We start from the raw sequence: 21,505 nt of genomic DNA, 5'->3' as shown, positions 1-21,505 counted from the left end.
TCCGTTTGACACTCAATTTCAACGCAAACTCCCAGAAAAACGGTGCCTATTTACAGGGGGCGCTTACTAGGATATCAATTTTCTCACCTTAAGCCCCTTGCCTACCGATTCGCAGCAAGGGTAATGCAAATATTCCGTGTCTATTGATAATTTGAATTAATTTAAATGCTTCTTCTTCGTTTGTGTGTTCGATTTCGGTGGTTGGCCCCGGGAGTATTTATCCTTTTTACGATGCCAGCTGGTGGTCTCCCCACCGCACGCAATTAGGAAAATTGAAGTGTAGATTTTCTTTACGACCCCGTCTTTGGGGGCCACGTATAAGTGATTCCTTCTGGGTGCCACAGTCTAATTAAGCCCGATGGTAGGCATCCGCACGCGCACCCAATCGATCACTTCGAATGCTCTGCTTCCGGCACTGAATTCGCTTTTAGTAGGCCATGAAATTCAGAGCCCGGAATGTACACAAAGATGGCGTCGCTCCACCTACTTTGATGACCTTTGCTGTTTTCTTTTTCGTACTGCTGTCAGTACCCAGCACAAATCAATTCCGGCTTAGCATCCAGAGACGAGGAAAACGACGACGACGACGACGATGGTTTCTTCCTTCTCAATATCCTTTTTTTATGCATCACGCGGGTCGATCTTCACCGCTTATCAGCACGGCGCAATCACAGTTTCTGGCAAATAAGAAAGAAAAGCAAAAACGGTGCTGCATATTGGAATTCTTATCTTGATTATCCTACGACTAGCAGCAAGAGCGGACTAAGCAGAATGTTTGAAGAATGAGGAAAAATCAAATCAAGAAAATGATTTTTTTTTTCTTTCTCCCAGTCGAGTCGGGTAGATGGCGTCACACCCTAATACCCGTGGGTGGGAGTCCCGTGCGTGATTTCAGTCAGTTCTACAGAGGTTACGAGACGGATGGAACAATTCCATCGCAGTCCAAGTCGGTTGCGGTGCTGACATCTGTTGAGTGTTTTCACAACAACAACAACAACAACAACAGCAAAACCAACACAAGTTCTGAATGTTTGAGGGAAAGCCAGACCAGGACCGTCACCGTCTGCAGGGGTGGGGGTAATAAATTTGTAACGTTTTTCTCGTGCCTTCCTGTTTCCTGCTGCCTCGTTTTTCTCGATTGCCTGCGTCGGAAGCGCCACCGATGTCGATTTCCCGGAGTTTGCCAACGGGTAATAAATTTGCCAACATTCTTTATTCGCGTGGCACATTCATCCTCGGGGTCTCGCATTGAGTCGATGCTCTTGGCGTGGATTGAAAGGTTCTGAGCTTGTTCCGGTATTGTGTGAGCTTACCCCCGAAATATTCTGAAACATCGAGCGCAGCACGCCTTGATGTGGTAAGCCGCGACGTGCAGACGACGCCATATTTCTTGGTGTCACTCAGCAAGAACTGCTTTGTAATTATATGGTTTAATTCCGTGCTTGTTTGTGTAGCTTTTACCATATCGTAAAGCTGTCACCGCTGTTGGAGGTATTTTATATCAATTGCTTGCCATAAATTTGATTAAACGATGTGCCCTACTCTTTGACACAACAATCGAAACAGATGTTCTACACAGCCGGATGCTGCACAACACTCGGCTGCCGTTGTCATACCTTTCGGAACAAGATAGATGTCCCCACCGGTTCGAGTGACAACGGCGGAACAGCACAGTGCCATGTTTGTCTCCCTCTGTCGGTCAAGAGACTTATTAATTATACCCCTTTGACGTCTTGGTGGAACAGCATTTACACCCCGGCCATGGGACCACCCCTAGTCGTTGTCCTGATCTATATGACAAGCAAACACATTACTATTATGGCATCTCCGCCCACCACGTTCGTTAAACCATTTCAACACCTTTGCACACCTCCAATATACCTACCCCAAGCCAACACCGAGCGGACACCACCACGCTGCCGAGAGAACCCATTATGAGATAATTGCAAAATTAAGGAGCTCTCCGGCCAACGACATCGGCTTTAAAACAACCATTTAACGATCGCTCTCATTTTCGTTGTCATTTCGCCGTCTCAGTTTCGGCGTTGTTTTGTTCCGAAAAATGGCCGCCGCCCCGAAACGACCAAACACTAAAGCTTAAGTGTTATAACCTTCCACAAATAGAATATTAATAATCGTTTCTTTAATTGTACACATTATCGCCGGGCTGCAATCTTGGAGTAAACAAACATCGCACTAAGTAGTAATGAACACAGACAAGTGGATCTAAATTCCTCTGGCATTTAACCTAAAGGCAACTGTGAGAACAAGCAGCGCATCGCAGAAAGCTGTAATGAATATTAAGTAGGCTTCGCTTTGCGATTAAAGTTTAATGTACATGCAAGCCTGCCTGGATGTAATCTCTCTGGAAGATGATCAATATCGAAGCTGTCGAAACTTCAAAAAACAAGCCTCCTTGGATGTTCCCTGCAAACAGTGTGCCACCACAAAACAGTAGAAAGAAAAAACAAGCATCGTCATTGCGTCAATACAAGCACTACAAGCACAAGGGTGGGAGACAAAGAGCCTGCGCGTGCCAGGATTTAGCTCAAGCACGTGTCACACACATTAAAGCTAAAGATCTGTTGATCCAAATGGCGCTTAATGTGTTTATTTTGCAAATCGACCCAACCAGCAGCGAACCACGTGTGAGAAAATAAATTTTGATAAAGATGTTGTTTTTGATGTTTTGAACTCAAACGATTGATATTTATGTTAATTGATTTTCCCGCCTCCTAAGCATCGACGGCAGAAACAAGTTGCTATTTCGTGGTAAACGCAGAGAAAAACAACGCTCTGCTCGCCAAGGGTATCATTACGTATTCATTCAATTTACTAAATTGCGATGGAATTCCAAATTATAGTCTTCGCAAGGCTAATGTAGCTTTTAAATTTTGAAATTTCCTCCATTCTCTGCCTACTCTCTGTCTCTCTCGCGCGCGTAAAGATTATGTTAACTCATCCCCGAAATTTACCTTCTCTCTTTTCGTTCCTAATTGCAGCAATTAATAACAAAGGATCACCGATAGACTACAAAACGGGCTCGGCCTGTTCATCCCCGACGAAGGACACGCTCAAGAGCTACGACCGCAACTGCATGGGTCCGGTACTGCCACCCCGGAGCGCCATGTGTGGTCCCCCGTCGCACCACTACTCCGCGCCGATGAACTTTCGCAAAGGCTTCACCTTCACCAAATGTACATGGAAGTGTACGGCTATACTAGTTGTATTATTATGTGTTATACTTGTTATAACATTATTATTAACAGGTAATTATTAGCCTTTATTCAAATTTAATAGCATAATTACAGAGATGCCGCACCGTGAGCACCGATAGGCCTGGGATAGGCTTATTTTTTTGTTACGAAATAACTGCATCATAAATACAACGCATACTCGTAAAAATCTTTGACCAAAGCCAACTGTGCTGAGGTGGTTACCAACGCTACAGCGGAGAATCGAATGCGCGTGGCCTACTAGGACCAGCAGTCCAAACGCTCGCTGCTGTATGCCATTAACTTTTTGATAACCCCGCTGTCCGAATGACGATGGTCGTTGTCATGCAAGGGAAACCCAACAGGACCAGGACAGGAATGGGAGGGGATTCCGGTAGATCCGAAACAAGCGGACAAAAGCTAATTTTGCACACATCGGTCTTTCTCTCTTCATTCGTGCCTCTTCGTTTTTGTAAGTGACCGCGTGTTCTGGCTTCCGCTGCTGGCACAATTTTGTCCACAGAATACGTTCGAAATTCTATATCATGTCATTAAAAGGCCCTCGCCGACGTTGACGTCGTTGTGTCTGCCCTTGCAGCAACATTTGGGCGTCAACCGTAATCTGAGGGGAGCAATTTTCGGTGATTTTTAATCACTCAATTTGCTTTATGGTAAATGGAAACTCGCACCGAATGCGCTACCGTGCTAGAAATTAGAAGCTTCCAATTTCAAGTGACCATTAAAACCCGAGTGAAAGCGTAGGGGAACGCAAAGGCAAGGATTTATTCTATTTAACGACTCATTACTCCCATATGGTTCGGTTCGAGGGGCCGTTCCAATCCGGCTTTAAGCCAAAATTAAAGACCATGGCTCGTAGATTAATCCCATTGAAATGAGGCCATCTATCGTGTGCCAATTTTTTTTCCCCCTGTTCGCTATTTACCGAATATCAGTGAACGAAAAAAGGAGGAATATCCTTATCATCGATGTAACAAATGTCATCGCATTTCCCGGCAGAATCCAACGCAGATCCATCAATCACTGTCAGACACTTACACCGCGGCACATAACACAACCACACAGCCTGCTGTGTGTGGTGCGTGGTTTTCGCACTTGTGCGGTTTTGTGCTCTGAATCCACCGCGGTGCCGTCTACTATCCGTGATACTATCGGTTCCATATGCAGCACGGCATCTCTCTATCTTTGCTCGCAGCTATCTCCTACTCGAGCCGCAGGAAAGCAACCTAATTAATCTCAATTCTATTATCATTCGCAGCATCTAACGTATTAAGTATATCATATCCAACCACCAATCCCTGTACAGTTCTAGTCGATGAAAAGGCAGAAATCTCTGCAGCCAAAAGTACGATAGCGGACGTGAACCGGGCAGCGGGTCCTGTTAGCACCGGAACGGTTCCCGGACGGCCCAAACCGTCCGGCAGCGGAAGTAGTAGCGGGGGCAGTGCGGCTGATTCGCCCTCGCATAGTTCCGCTACCGCATCCGCATCTGCGTCAGCGGTGTCAACCGCGTCGGCCAACAGCAATAGCAATAGCAATAGCAATGCAAACAGCAACAACAATAACGGAGGTACAGTAATCAACAACAGCAATAACCCTAGTTTCCACAGTAGATCACGTAGAAGTGTTTCTAACCTTGATGATGGCGGGATTGACGCCAAGATGTCACAACCGCAAATGACTGCCGACAGGCGTGCTGATAATTTTGATAATTTAGTTTTGCATGGCACTAGCGTAATTTCTACTACTATTACTACTACCAGTACCGGTGATGGTTTTACGGATAATGGTGCTAGTTCACCCATCGTCACCACTGACTACGGCGACGGTGGTGGTGGTGATGGTGATGAAACAGCAAGATCCACTTCTCTCCCCCACACCTCAGAGCACGATGTTCCTATTGTTTCCGCTTTGTTTGTTCCTACAACTTTGACTTCCTATCCACCTTCCGTTCTATCACAATCACAATCATTACCGTTATCTTCCGCTTCCGGTGTGCCACCGGAGTCAAACGAGCAACAGCCAACTGCTTACAACGACGTCGACGGTGACTACGTCGTCGACGTCAACTATGGCGAGAAGGAGGAGCAGAATTTCCAATCAACTGCCTCGACGAGCATCTCATCTGATTACGACAACGGTTCCGAGAGCCGAGAAAGGGATGGTGAAATTTTTACCACTAATGATAATGACATAACATATGTTACAACTAACAGTGATCCTGATTTAATCACAAATAATTCATTTGATGTGGAATTAAGTATGAACTCAGGAGAGCAAGCAGAAGATGAGGACGCACCGTCCCCTATGGACAATATTCCGATAGACGACAGCATCAAGCTTGGTTACGTTGAGGAAGAAAAATTGCCAAATGATGATCCTTCAGCTCACTACGAACATTTGGGTGCGATGGACGATGCGGTGGACGTCGAGCTCATCAGCCTTGAAGATGGACCCATTAGTGGTGAAGAGATGAGAAAATCAAGAAGCAAGCTTTACTACAAAAACATCCAGGAAAAAAACGCCGGAGACGAGGAAAAGGTGGAAATTCACACCCTTCCTCCTGCTAATGAGATAGATCAACAACCAACGTATCGAAACATAGTGGAAGCCATCCCAGTTACTGTGACTCCACAGGTTCCAATTTACATGGTTCAGGAAGCTAATGCAACTAGTGAAGAGAGCAAAGAAGGTGCTTCTTTTCCACGTCTACTCGTTAACATATCCATAGCAACGGATCACGGAACTGGAACCGTGCAACATTCCGTATATGTCCTACAAGTATCGATTCCAACACCTTCGGAAAATGTTCCGAAAGCAAAATCTGAAGAATCGGAAGAAAAAGCGGAGAATACTCACCATTCATGTCCCCTTGAACCACCACCAGCTCCACCGTGTCCTATCAAATGCCCAAATTCGTCACTGTTTGAAAAGTATCACGTGGTAAGTGTGATCGAAGATGAAAGCGTTTCCACCGAGGATGTGGTATCAAGCTCGGAAGCAGCAGACCTTGATAGCATAACAACGACGATATCAACAACAAGAACAACGGTTGAAAGCGAAATTGAGCCCACCGATGATAGTAGCAGCAGCAGCAGCAGTGTCACCGAAGACGAGCCTTCGTCAACAGCCGCGTCTACGACAACCGAATTTGGAATGCCACTGCAATGCCCGGAAGTGCCGATTCTTATCCTAGAAGGTGAGACTTGTACAGAAAACAAAGTTGAAAGTCATCCTCAGCAACGACGAAGACGACCAAGTGTACATATAAAGAGCTGGTGACATCCACCAAGTGAGAGCGATGATATCGACAAAAAAAAACAAAATTCCCAAGGATCCACTTGACGCGCTGCTAACCTGAAATCGCATCTCCGAGCTCGACATTCCACACTTTTCACCGCAGCAAGCTAACACGTTCCACCATCTTTTTTTTTCTCCTTTGCTCCTCTGTCATCCCTCCATCAAAGTGTACATAGCCTGCTGAGAAAACTCACCCTGATGGTGTGTGGAAAAATGCTTTGCATGCCGCTCTGACTTGCTTCTTCACTCGCCTAAACTTTTAGCCTAGAAATACATATTAATTAATATTCACACAGCGTTCATCCACTTTCGAGGCATTAAAGCCAGCTACTCCGAAATGCTCTTATGCGTGTACTAACTTAGCATTTATTTTTCTTTTCTGTACGCCTCTTCTCTCTCTCTCTCTCTCTTTTCTCACACCTGCTAACCAACCGAACAACTTGTACTACACAACCCCCGGGTGGATTTTGGCTCCGGTGCTGATGCTGCTACTACCCTACCCTCTATGTATCTGTCTGTGTGTTTGTGTCCAACCCGCTCAAAAAAAAATGAAACCCAAAAACTACAACAGGTGCACGAACATTCCCAGCACGAAGTTTCCCACCCGATGGCACCACCTTCTCGCAGATCACCCTCGGCCAGCGGCTGTCGAAGGAAATTCCCCCGTACAGCTACTGGAACATGCAGTTCTACCAATCGGAACCGGCGTACGTCAAGTTCGACTACGGGATCCCGCGGGGCGCCTCGATCGGCGTCTATGCCCGGCGGAATGCCCTGCCAACCCACACGCAGTACCATTTTAAGGAGGTACTCAGCGGATTCAACGCCCGGCAGACGAGGGCCACACATGTAAGTAGCGATTTCGAGAGTTTTATTGGGAACGAGATTGGTGTTTTTTTTTATAATTAGTATAAAGCGATAGATCAAATTTCGAATTCGATTTCTATTAAACTTTGTATAATTCTTCAATACGGGTAATCATTTAATGCTAATTTGGTCGTTTTGACTGTCGGCTTTCATTTTAAAATGGCGTACCGTAAAACGGGGTAACTTTGATAGATTTCGAAGTATGCTTTGAATATTTCAAGACCAACAATTGAAATGGTCTAAACTAAATTTTGTAAACAAACCTTGTAAGGCCATTTTCTCGCGATCCGAAACCTCCATTAGCAAAACCAAAACCACAATCGGGAAGAGGAAAATTTCCCCTACCTGTTCATTCTGTTGGTTTGCCTTGGCGGACTTTAGTTCGCGAGAAAATGACCTTACAAGGTTTGTTTATTAGCGGCGCCGGTGGTGTAGTGGTAAGCGTGATTGCCTCTCACTCCAAAAGGCCTGGGTTTAATCCCAGTCTGAAGCAAAAATCTCTGCTCACGCCGTTGGTCCCCGGTCCATGAGTAGATGGGTCGATAGGTAGGGTCCAGATGTGGGGGCTGCCTCCCTGGCGTCGGTAGCATTGGTACTCAGTACGGAAAACAAGATCGACGGAAAACAAATCAAGGAAAAAAAGAGATTTGTTGACAAATTGGAGTTGAGGCCTTTTCAATTGTTGGTCTTGATTTTTTACAACAATCAATGGTTTTCAAATAATTTTTTTTAAACAAGTACTGAGGATCCTAGAGCCAATACCTTAGTAATGTGTTTAAAGGAAATTATTGCATTTTCACTAGTAAAAGCAAGATTTTGAAAGCTAAAATATGAATATTAACTATTAAATGCAATATCCCTGTATTATTGGATAACAAATCAAACATATTTTTTTTAAATAAACATTTAGCTTGTTATATGAGTATTTACTTCCGTTTACGAGTAATTTACTCATATACCGAGTAAAATTTTCATCGATTTTCTTTATATTCGAGCAGATTCTAGAGGAAAAAATAGGAAAATTTACACAGAGTAAGCCCACAATCGTGCAATTTTAAGTCGAATTCAACTTAAAGTTGAGCTATTCTCATCGGTCGTGTAATCTAAATACGCATTTTGTAAATGATAAGCAATTGAGGCAGTGGAATTAATCGAAAATTAAGAGATAAATTACTAAATTCATGTTTCTGTAGGTAAATCGGTAAAAATTATAAAGTTCAGAGACTTCAAAATATTTCACTCACCCGCAGAGTCATTTTCGAACGTAAAATGGTGGAAAATCAATTTAAAAATGCAGGAAAATCACCGAATTTTTGAAAATCTAAATGAATGCAAAACTGATTTTCCTCCTTTGACTGGTTATTTGAATGGTGAAAAGTAGAACCTAACCTGCAAGATTCTTGGGCTTATAAAAAGTTTAAAATTTCTGAAAACTTATCCTCAATTCCTTACAATCTTATGATCTCCACTTCCGCTTAAATTCGTATTGCCCCGCATTCATAATAAAACAGATGAAATAACATCTCAATCATCATTAGATAAGTACTATTATCAGCAACCCTTCCCAAGCATTCCCTCTTCTCACTAATACCTCACATTCCCACCAATCCGAGCAAACACCTCGCTGACGGCTTGGAAATCCTCTCCGGCACCACAAATTGATTTCCAACACACGCTCACCGTATGTTGTGCTGGCTGGTGCAGCTGCCGAGACTTCAATGTTGGTCTCAATCTCAAAGCTTCCCCTTTCACTTTCCCACTCTCCAAAGCATTGGCTGGCAGTCTGTCCGTGAGACTGATCCATTCTAAAACATCATCATCCCGATGCATCATCTTCCCCCTTGAACGTCTGGCGGCATTTTCCTTCACTTTTCCTCTTACGCTTCTCCGATATGCGCCCCGTAGTTATGCGGCACCCTCGCTCGCCACCCAGCCCACTAAGGGCGGTGGATCAGAGCCCTCTGTATGTCGGTCGGATTGAATGCGTCTGCTTGCGCCTACATGTAGATATCTTCCGGCAGCAACAGCACGTCATATAAATGTCGGTCGATAGCACTCGAGCGCTCTGCCGGTCGATCGTTTCTCTTTGGCTTAAGGATATTGCACTGATTAATTAGGGATTCAAAATATAGATAAAGTGAGAATGGGATGAAGATAAACACACACATTTCAGTTGTTGTGTAATTGATTTCTTTTTTGATTGATTTCGGATCGCACCAGAAGAGGGGAGAATATCGGTTTTCGCCCCCTTCGGGCTGTGTGTGTATTAATCGAAGCGAAAAACTAGATTATATAATCTGCTTTGATACTCTCTGTAGGTACTATCGTTCTGAGTGATGAGAAAGGGTGCGCCCCATTCGTCGTGTATCAAGATAATCGTTTTCTTGCCGTGAGGACTCACTGTTAGCATATGGAGGAGGAATTTCACCGTTTCTGCGAAGGTAGAGTTTATCGACCGTGTGTGCTACATCAAACAGCCATGTAAAAGGGAAAACATAAATCCCTCATTTTAAACAACTCTGGAGCCTAATCAGCGTCGTGTGTCTCGATCGCGTGTTTATGCACCACCGCCCAGAAGTTTATATCTTTGCCACTAAACACATTCCTTCGCAGAGCTAGCAGTTGCTGTATAAGTAGTGGCACAAAGAGCAGTTATCGTGAATACCAATCTCGATTCCTTGGGGGGGGGGGTGTTGTATCGATTTTTACCTTTCGTTATAACCTAAATTCCGTCTTATCCCGTTGCAGCCTTCGATGCGCCGCGAAGTGACCCGCTACATGGAACCCGGTCACTGGTTCCTGTCGATCTACAACGACGATGGAGACGCCCAAGAGATTACGTTCTATGCGCTCGTTGCCGAGGACATGACCCAAAACTGCCCGAACGGTTGCTCTGGAAATGGCCAATGCCTGCTGGGACACTGTCAATGTAATCCAGGCTACGGAGGAGATGACTGTAGCGAAAGTAAGTTTTCTTCTGACACAGTGGAAGTGACGTGTTTAACATTGTGCATATCTTGCAGGCGTCTGTCCGGTGCTTTGTTCGCAACGTGGCGAATACATCAACGGCGAGTGTCAGTGCAATCCCGGCTGGAAGGGCAAGGAGTGCTCACTGCGGCATGACGAGTGCGAGGTTCCGGACTGCAATGGCCATGGGCACTGCGTCAGCGGAAAGTGCTCGTGCGTGAGAGGATACAAGGGAAAATACTGCGAAGAAGGTAGCTCACCAAATTTCAAACTGTTTTCCGTTCCCAGTTGTGACGGGGGTTTGCATTTTTAATTTGCGCAAATTGCAGTTTAAGAACCAAACCACCATCGAGGGTGGGCGTTTCTTCTTCTGGTTTATGTTCATTTTTTTGTATCACTTCGAACGCGATAGTTTCACAGTGCTCACTCGCTATGTTGTTCGGAAACTCAAGTGTAAGGAGCTATGTGAAAACCGAGAGGCGAACAAGATGTGATATAAATAATTTAAATTAATTACAAACTAGGAGCAATGAGAGCACTGCGGTTTTCCACCCAAGTTTTTTTTTATACATAACAGCAAGTTTCTCTACTTTCAGACATTTATTATTTATTTTCTTCTCGATTCTGAGCCTCGTTTTTCATCCTTCTGACAACTATTTTTCCCACTTGGTCGCCGACACTCTCTCTCTCGCCTATCTGCCTGCCTGGTGGGGTTGCAGTTTTTCCTACTTTTTATACTCTTTTAGAACCCCGCCGTCCAAAGGGGATTAACATTGCAGCACACGTTGGGCGCTTTGCTGTACACTCTATTGTCATCTCATACTTGGTGCATTGACACTCACACAAACGCAAACACATTTCCCATAGAGAGTAATTTGATTACGAGGGACGGCACACCAGTACTGACCTAACCTAACCTCTAACACAACACCCCTAACGGAAAAAAAAGTCCATAGTTATGCAACCGGGGCAACATGAGCACTAACGATTATACCATTGTTCTTGTTGGTTTTTGCTTTCTTTCCGCATCATCAGTGGACTGTCCCCATCCAACCTGTTCGGGCCATGGATTCTGTGCCGAGGGTACGTGCATCTGCAAGAAGGGCTGGAAGGGACCGGACTGTGCCACCATGGATCAGGATGCGTTGCAATGCCTACCGGACTGTTCCGGCCACGGGTCGTTCGATCTGGACAGCCAGACGTGCACCTGCGAGCCGAAGTGGAGTGGAGAGGACTGTTCGCAGGAACTATGCGATCTGAACTGTGGCCAACATGGGCGTTGCGTGGGCGACAGCTGCAGTTGCGATCCCAGCTGGGGAGGAGAGTTTTGCAACAGTAAACTGTGCGATCCGAGGTGCAACGAGCATGGGCAGTGTAAGAACGGAACGTGCCTGTGTGTTACCGGATGGAATGGAAAGCACTGCACCTTGGAGGGTTGTCCAAATGGGTAAGATGATTAGTGCGAGATTTATATTTATGAGATTTAAAGACAAACCCGAAGGCAAAGGGCCATGGGTTGCGGTGTGTGATGTTTAATGGTGGAAACTTTTTTTTTTCTTTTTGCAGGTGCTCTCAACATGGCCAGTGTCACGTAAGTGGGGAACTGATGTGGGAATGCCGTTGCTATGAAGGATGGGACGGTCCGGACTGTTCGATGCCGTTGGAACAGAATTGCGGCGATAACAAGGACAACGACAGAGGTAGGTGATAGCGATGATCGGTGTATGACTGTTTTTTTAAGCGAATGGGGTGTTTGGCGAATATTGTTTACGATAAATGGTACACATTCTCTTTCCAGTAGTGGTTACATGTTTTTAGAATAATATATCAGAGTGAAAAAGTGTGCTTACCGTTTTCCAGATCGGCTTGAGGAATTCCTTAAAAATCCTGAAAAATTAAAGAGAAATAACCGATCAATTAGTAGTAGTTACAAATGTGTAATATTGATATTAAAGATGTGTTAAACTGCCTAGCAAAAACTGCTCTCATAGACAAACAAATGAATCACTTCTTTCTAGATCAGCGTTCACGCATTTAACGACTGATTTAAATATCTACGAACTACTCACCGCGCTGGCATCGGATCACTTTCAAGTTTCTATATATTCTGTTTACCTTGCATGCAACATTGTTTGCGATTTAGCGAGCAACGCTGTGAATGAGAACAACCCAAATTTGAGTTTATTTAACTCATAAATCACATAAAGTGGAGGAACTCAGCGATGAGTAAATTTGCCTCATGTATGTCCAGTAGACTGATGCAAATTTTGACATTTTCGCTCCACAGTGCTCATACGGTTCACAATCAGGTTCTGACTAGCCTCCCAAAATTTGAACGCATTCGATAAGAGACTGACTTGGCACAAACCATTTGAAGTTTATATGGAAATTACTATGGGAAAACCAAATGTTTTGTTCATACCCATCTAACAATTTACCATATCGCTCTGCTTTAAAAAATTATAACTGAGCTCGTAGCAAATTTTCTTCGCTACAACTTTGTCCAAGAAAACTTTTCAATATAATGTAAGCATCAAAAGTTATCAATAATTCAAGCAACTAATAACTTATGATTATGCTCAATCAGCTGTTCAGCAGGCAACATTGGTGTTTCTGGCGCTTAGAATAGAGGACAACAATCATGGCTACTATGTCACACTGCAAGATACAGTGTTGCTCACAAAACAGCTGCTTGATCATGCCATAAGATTATCAATCTCTTAAACAATTAATTACTATTTTATTGGACGTTTAGCTCAACAACTATATTCTGCTAAGTTGTAGGTGAGAAAATTTTCCATAGGTATAGCTTTTGAATTTTTGAACAGTGCAATATGGAAAAAGGTAAGAAGACATTGAACAAAAAGTTTGGCTTTCCCATAGTAATTTCCATATAAACTTCAAATGGTTTGTGCCAAGTCCGTTTCTTTTCAAAGGAGTTCAAATGTTGTTGAAAAGGTCAAAATTTGCATCAGTCTAATGTCCAGGTTTGCCCAGGAAAAGCTTCGCGAATATAAAAAAAGTAAAGATTGGATTCACTTAGTCTATTGGTACTACTCTAAGACTGTGAAAAGACGAAAACTCAATTTTGAGTAATCCTGATCAAGAATCCATTGAGTGAATATTACGATCAATCGATTTGAATAGGTAAAATTTACCCAACGTCGGAAGAAAATTTGTATAATTTTCCTTTCCGTAGAATGCAAATCAACCAAAGTTAAAATTAATTTATTTAAATTAATTAACCATATCGTCCGGCAATTTTTCCATGACACGCTCGAGGGATGTCGCCACAATTAGCTACAATTTTTTCAAGAAAAACTTATTCAAAGAGTTACGTCTGTTTGTCTGTGTTTGAGTTGGTTGTTTAACAATCTTCAAAATCACATCACATCACAATCACATCAAATCACAAAAAATGGCATGTTTTATGCTAGCTTTCCAAGACTTTGATAATCATTTGAACAACTTTTACTTAAATGTCAGTTTCCACACTCCATGCTAATGTATTTTTTACATTATTTCCAGCATTCACTGATCGGTTGTTAACATAGGCTTAAATAAGGCTAAAACTTTAACAAAATTTTCAAAAATTATGCTTCGATAAGTGGAATTTTTGAAAGTTTTCGAAGTGGCACTCATTATGATGGAAATTTGGCAAAATTATGATTTCAGATGTGCATGCTGGAACTTGGCTCAGTTTGTATTCTAGTACATATTTGAAAAGCTCTGTACATACTTTAAATTTTCTAGTCAAACCTCAATATCAGAAGATCGATACTGATGGTTATCAAAGGGAGGCTCGTTTTTTATATTAGGCAATAGCATTATTGACACATAAAATATGTGGAACTTCATGAAAAAAGCTGACTTAAAGCTGACCCCTTTTTTGTTTTGCCTCAGTGGTATAGTTGGACATCTGTCAACATAAATTTTTCGTGATATCGACACTGAGCATTCATAAGGACCAATGTCGAAAACATAAATAATGGCTTCTTTCGTAAATGTCTCGTACGTCAAAGTCATTCCAAGTAAGCCACTAACTTTATCGGATAGGAGGACTCTTTCACTACACAATCATGGTGTTGGTTTTCTTGAGTGAGTTTTCATTTTCGAGAAATTCACGCAAAAAGTAATTGTTTACGTTTGCAGCATTGGCCCTTACGAATGTAAGCATTGACGTTGACGGTTACTCTGCAGCTATTAAACTGGTAAAATCCCATAAGCATCTGACAATTTATGCATGAAATCTAGCGGACTTTGTCTTATCTCTTCATTCCTCTAGCAAACCGCAGTTTCTTCACGCAAAGATTGACAGAATTATATGGGATTTTCATATGAGTGAAAGAGTAAGGAAATGTTCACCTACTTTCACGATATTTTACCATAGGAGTGAAGAGTTACAGAGTGACCGAAGAGGCTAATTGTCAATAGTAACGGTAATGCCTAATGAGATGTAAACAGGTGAGGTCCAGATAATTTGTCGTCTCTTTTGTTACTCCGCTGTTTAAATGCTTGACGGAGTTTGACGTATGGGCATTCTTTTTTCGACTAGCTCGACAGGGGGCTTCTCAAAGGATTTTTTAACTAGTATTTTCAAGTCGGTCAGAAGCCTATCAAGAGCGTTGTTATTCAGTAATATTGCCTATTTACAGATGCAATATTTCTTCGTCTCTTCGATCTTTATGGTTTGCATTGGATTCATTATGGAAATCATGTTAATTGCATGTAATTTAATGCAAACAATTCGATGATTTGATGATTACGTTGAATATGTGTAAAACTATCATTATGTCTGTGTTATGTTGAAATATTGTTAACTGTGCTTTTAATGAGTCAACTTATGATTACAGCACGAAATAACCAGTTGATGCATATTAACGATTATTGATACATCTAGCTGGGAGTCCCACCCTGGGACCTTAGCCATAGTGGTCGACAAACAAACTTGTTCTGATTGTGTACCTTTGCCTTTTCGATCAACCTTACCACGTTTTTTTTTTTTTGAAGAAATTTTCAATTGACGGCAATTGAGAAACATAGGGAGAGTTGAAATCTTGTATATTGCAGGTATTGATAAGCACTCGATATCATTTATCGTTCTGCTTGCAAAATTCTAGGGAATGAAACAATGCAAAGTCAGCTCAAAACAATGCATATTTTTCATATGGGACTTCTGACTCTTGTTCCAAATTGTGCTGCTTCTCTCTGGACTTCAAAATGTAAGCACTTAATTCCAAATTTACTTGGTCGTGTTTTTCCCCCTACGAAACCTAATGAAATCAAAGTTTGATGCAATTGGTTCCAAAAAATTAGAAAATGTCCAAAGAAGGAAATGTTACATACATGTATCTTGTAAGTTTACCACAGTTTTGCTGTGTGAATCAAGGTGATGAATTTGTTAAAGTTAGCTATATAATTATAAATAAAGCTATATAATTATAAGGTTGAGCAAATAGTAAGACATGAGTTCAGGATTGCTAGGAACGCATAGAATTATAAACTACGGTAGAATTATTTAAAAGAATTGACAAGCCCCTTGATCCCCTTTCTCATTTTACAACTGGTATAATCAATTTGACAGATCGATGTCCATGTATACCACTTTAAATTACTGAAATGGGGTCGATTTTTGATGATCGAGTTCCACATATGTTATGTGATTGTTCAACTTAGGGTGCACGCTAACTTAAAAGTACCCATTAATGGGTAAAAACAATACCAACTTTGAAGAAAAGTTGCTTCACTCATTAATGAGTTAATTAGCGGCGCCAGTGGTATAGTGGTAAGCGTGATTGCCTCTCACCTCAAAAGGCTTGGGTTTAATCCCAGTCGGCGCCCATCCCAATGTTCTGAGGCATAACATCTCCGATTACGCCTTCCTTCGGAAAGGAAGTAAAGCCGTTGGTCCTCGGTCCATGAGCTGATTGGTCGATATATAGGGTCCAGGTGTGGAAGCTGCCTCCCTGGCGTCGGTAGCATTGGTACTCAGTACAGAAAACAAGATCGACGGAAAACAAATCAAGGAAAAAAAAATGAGCAAATTGTTTAACTATTAATCAGTAATTGTTATCCATTAATAAGTAACTGTTATCCATTAATGAGTAGCTGTTATCCATTAATGGCGATCAAAATAAGACGTCAACAAGTTTTTCAGTTTTTACCCTCCCCTCTCTGTGTTTCGCATTTTTCCGTACTTATTACACGTGCTGCAAGTTCTAGGAACCCCTCCCCTCAAGAGTGGACGTCTTATTCGAATTGCTCCTTAGTGAACTAAATTCTTGACTCAATTGTAAAAAAGTTGCACAAAGTAAAGAAACAAGGAATTTATGGAAAATAATCAAAAACAAATTTCCATCAGCACTACACAGTGGAGAATGGGATGGGAGTTTAGCAAGACAAAATTAATTGTGCTTTTGCCTTTAGTTTTAGACATTTGGAGCCTTCAGTATTTTTTTTTTTTGTTGCTTTAAAAGCTCCTTCAAATAGCTGTTGTAAAATTAGAGTCTTGATGATCAACACAAAATTTAAATAAAAAAGTTAGAGTTAAACACGAAATATTTCTGGACACCCTATAGTCATTTCATAAAATTTGTTCGAAAATGAGAACGTTAAGGAAGTAAGTAAGTCAACAAAGTAGCTTGAAATCATCCCAATTTCGTTGAAAATAATGTGTCATTATTTTCATAAGTCATAAGTTATAAGAATAACAATTAATTTGAGGATCATCACCATTTTTTTTTTGTGTTTTTCAATTATTTTCAGAACATTTTGAATATCATAGAATTTGGCGGGAGTCTATATTACACTCTCTCCCGTCTCATAATAACATATTGAACACCATTTTTTTCCGTAGCCATGCAAAACGACAGCATCGACCGCAGCGCAGGTTGCTATAATTTTCAGCCAAAAATAAGTTAAAAGTACCCAACAGTGAAAACATGACGGTTGAGTAACTGAAAATTGAGTTCTGTTTTACATTGAATCGCAGCGTGTTTTAGTTAAATAAAATGTATTGAAAACATTTAAAGATATTCTTCGTTAATTATGTTACGCAACACAATTAACAAACATGTAACAATTAAACAAATACGGAGAGTTCTAAATCAATTGATAATTAAAAATATTACGTTTTGAGCTTAACAATGATTAACAGAAAATAAACTTAAATTTGAGTTTATCTATTATTACTCAATAGATGAGTAAATTTTAACCAACGCCACTTTTCTGAATCACTCACCGGCGGACCTCAAATGATGGAACCCAACGTTGAGATTTTTAAAACTTAATTTTGAGTACTTTTTGCATACCTTGTAGATAATACCTCAAACCTCATTAATTTAATGAAGATATGGCTAATATGCCAAAAGCCAAGTTCTGAGTAAAAAGGTGTTTGAGTGTTTTAAACGACAAAATCGATTAAATTGATTAAATCATAATAATAATCAAACGAAATCACAAAAGTTTCCAGGATGTCCAATAGACTGATACAAAATATAAAATTTTCGCTCCACAGTGCTCAAGCGGTTCCAAATCGGGTCCTGATTAGCCTCTGAAAATTTAAACTCATGTCGTAAGAAACTGACTTGGCACAAACCATTTGAAGTTTATATGGAAATTACTATGCAAAAACCAAACATTGTGTTCATTGTCATTTTGCCTTTTTTCCATATTGTTATTGTTATTGCTCAGTTCACACCCTGGCAGGCTTTTTTTATAATTTCATTAGAGAGATTTTTAGCCGTTGGCTAGTTCATCTGTAGCACCCTGCTGCTGCCTACCGATCTGCACTTAAGCCAGACATGAACCTACGGAAATTTAGTCGTGGCCTATGCAAGACCGTATAGCATAATGACTTTCCTTTCACTAGCAGGCTTTTTGGTCCCACTAGCGTCCGATTAGGGGATAGTAAGAGATTAAAAAAAAAAAGGAGAGCGATAGAGGATTTTGTTGTTTTGCTAAAAAAAAAACCGCCGGCTTTTTGTGCAACATCAGGTTTGTTCGCTTTCATTCCGTTCCAAGGGGCAACGTCCATCGTCGTCGTACTCAAATAACTGGGAACCTCCAGAGGTGCACAGGGCCAACGTAAAAGACTTCCACGTGCTTGACCTGGGCCCAGGTCAAATTCCTATCGGCTTGCTTAATTTCCTTGTTGACGCTCCGCCGCCTTAGTATTTGCCTTTGCTGCGATGTTCTGGTGGATTTAATTCATAATCAAACGCTGCAGCTGCAAGCTGCAGACTTCGTTTCTATTGCTATCGGCTTCTGATGACATTTACATCTGAGATCCATTTGTGAGGCCACCAGCCACAAGTTATATACCGCAGGCAGCGGTTGATGAGACCTGCAGCTTTTGGGTGTTCTCCACTGGTGCTGCACAGATTCCACGTTTTAATCGAAGTTTCGAATTTTGGTACGTTCACCAATCTGATTTGATCTCCGCTTTTGTGTAAATGTTATATTATCACCGACCTTATTACCATCACCTTAGCGTGTGACATCAGGTGTACGCTCCTCCGTTTTCGTTACCAATGCAGTTAACTTGACACGTTTGTTGCATTCCCGTATGTCTCAATATTATTCTTGCTGAACCACCGAGGCAGCGAACCACCTTAACACCTGAAATTATACAAAAACAAATTAAACATTAGCACCAACCCCCCCCCCCCCTCCTTCCTCGATTGCAACAGCTCCAAGCTATGCAACAAGATCATTTCGTGCCCCATGACAACTTGATCCAGTTGCTTCCAGGTTCATTGTTTTGGCGCCAGCCGGGAGAGACTTGGTCCTGTACCAAATGCTTTCCTTGTCTCCATTACGCTCAGCTACTCGCAATTGATTGTGATATAGTGGGCGGAATATTACAATGTGAGACAATTCAATGCAGACGTCTTCCAAATTTGGCCGATCGTCAGGTAATCAGTAGGTTACCACCTGGCACCTCTTAGCAAGCACTATGCTACGACCGGAAGTTTCAATGAACAACCTCCGCCATTGTCATTTTGACTTTTTCCATATTGCAGTTAAATAGTTATGTAGCTATTCTTATGGGACAAATTCTCAGCTTCAACTTTGCAGAAGATCATTGTTCAGCCAATCGTAGAATTAGATAGTTATTAATTGCTTAAAAGATTGATTACCTTATGACATGATCAAGCAGCTGTTTTGTGGGCAACACTGCTCTATTCTACGCGCCAGAAACACCAATGTTGCCTGCTGAACAGTTGATTGAGCATAATCATACACAGTTCGAAAAAGTAGTGTAAATTTCTGTTCAGTATGATGCACATAAATGGAGTGTCACATATCATATAAGTTTACATTAAATGTCATGTAAAGCTCTGAGACATTTCATGCAATGTAGCAAATATTGTATACAATATACCAAAGCCCATTCTTGAAAACAACATTGTTTACAAGTTGCTCGGTTGCGTGAAATGAAATACAAGTTTACGAGAGTGAATGTTTACATCACTATTAAAATTCAGAATTTTTATCTGTGTAAGACATCAGTGACTTAAATCATTAATAACGTTTGGTCCTTACATTTGATCGAAAGGTAATCGTGAACAAAGTTGTAGCTGAGAAAATTTCCTACAAGTACAGTAATCATTTTTAAAAGCAGGATGAAATGGTGAATTTTGAGATAGTTATGAACAATACATTTGGGTTTCCCATAATAATTTCCATATACATTTCAAATGATTTGTACCAAGTCAATTTCTTACTAAATGTGTTCAAATTTTGGGAGGCTAATCAGGACTAAATTTAAAACCGATTGAGCACTGTGGAGCAAAAATTTCAAATTTTGCATCAGTCTAATATCCATCCCTACGTTGTGTTGAGCGGAATAGGAGAACACCGGTGGAATACCAACGAACAGGAATATTAGCGACTGACTGCGACTGCAGGAAACTGGACTGCACTTTTCTGACACTCAATAATTGCTTTGTATTGCCTCCGAGAGGCATCTTGCCAGCTGACATTATGGGCCCCACTGACAGCTCACAATTTGTAAACAAATCTCAAGACAGAATGTCGAAATAGGCGTGACTGATATCTACTTAATATTTTCGATCACATTTTGCGACAGATAAAAGTAACTCATAAGGCATTATATTCTTATTTTCTAGCACGAAGTAAACATGGGAAAATATTCTATTTTGCAGTTCACACTTTCATTGCGACGTTTCAGACGTTATGCCGTGGATACACTTGTACGACAAACTATGATCATGAGCATTATTTGTATAATACATTATGAGCACATCCATGGGCACGCTTGTATAGTTTTTGTATAGTTGTTGTAAAGTGCTCATAATTATTATACAAATCACGCTCATGCTTATAGTTTGTCATCCAAGTGTATCCGCGGCATTATATTTAATAACATGGTGGCATATCGACAAGAAAATTTAGCAAATAGCAATAGATAGTCAGATTAATAGACCTGCCAATGTAAAACCAATTCTCGATTGATCGATTCTCTTCATAGACTTTCTCTTTTCATAACCACTTCTGTGCAAACAGTTTCGCGCTATTTCTTCCACATAGTTTGATACAGGAGGTCTTTCTCTAGCATCCAAAACGTCAAATACAACAGGGAAAGGTTTTGCAGTTGAGTTATTGACGAAAGAGAAAGTCGATGAAGAGAATCGATCAATGCAGATAGGACCTTTTGAAATGTTTATCTAGAACTTAATTTGAACCACTGGTTTAAAGTGATAAATTTAACCCTTGTATGGCAACCCTTGAGAATACCATTACGATAATTGAATCTAAAAAAATATTATAATACTTCCAATATAATCACATCTCAGTCCCATATGGATTTTCGTCAAGTTTGAGATAACAACGCTATCTATCCACTATCAATTGGCATCTACTTTCATATTATGTGATAAAACTACGGACTTTGATCATGAAAAATGTGAAAACAACATCAAGTCAGTTTGTTTCATCAAGCAAAGTAGTCGCATATCAGTCCCATCCTTAAATTCAATCGTCCAGAGGTTCCAGTTACAGTTCTGCTTTTCGAGGTGCCATATTTTTCACTCAAATAACATAACATCCCAGGTAGCATTGCAAGTTTTATTAAGGTTTTAAAGCACTCTACAAGTCTAAATCACGGTCTAAAG

The 21,505-nt window shown here is 41.2% G+C and overlaps 1 protein-coding gene across 9 annotated transcripts in view; it reads left to right on the top strand.

Annotated features, from left to right (window-relative positions):
• Ten-m (teneurin transmembrane protein Ten-m) overlaps positions 1-21,505 on the top strand; it is a 409,761-nt gene that overhangs the window by 349,058 nt on the left and 39,198 nt on the right. For 6 of the 9 annotated variants that reach the window (XM_065234804.1, XM_065234802.1, XM_065234803.1 and 3 more), the window contains 7 exons: positions 3,003-3,269; positions 4,492-4,803; positions 7,105-7,382; positions 10,149-10,365; positions 10,424-10,618; positions 11,403-11,814; positions 11,934-12,067. In XM_065234804.1, coding sequence (XP_065090876.1) covers positions 3,003-3,269; positions 4,492-4,803; positions 7,105-7,382; positions 10,149-10,365; positions 10,424-10,618; positions 11,403-11,814; positions 11,934-12,067 — 1,815 coding nt within the window. Of the gene's footprint in view, positions 1-3,002; positions 3,270-4,491; positions 4,804-4,827; positions 6,433-7,104; positions 7,383-10,148; positions 10,366-10,423; positions 10,619-11,402; positions 11,815-11,933; positions 12,068-21,505 lie in introns of those variants that run through there. The other 3 variants (XM_065234798.1, XM_065234797.1, XM_065234800.1) reach the window with 2 other exon arrangements.

Source organism: Ochlerotatus camptorhynchus, unplaced genomic scaffold (genome assembly GCF_037179485.1).
Source record: "Ochlerotatus camptorhynchus isolate MF236.1 unplaced genomic scaffold, CSIRO-AGI_Acam_v1.1 ptg000443l, whole genome shotgun sequence".
Lineage (NCBI taxonomy): Eukaryota > Metazoa > Arthropoda > Insecta > Diptera > Culicidae > Ochlerotatus > Ochlerotatus camptorhynchus.
The sequence above is the reverse complement of the archived record's forward strand: the minus strand, read 5'-3'. Positions and strand labels throughout refer to the sequence as shown.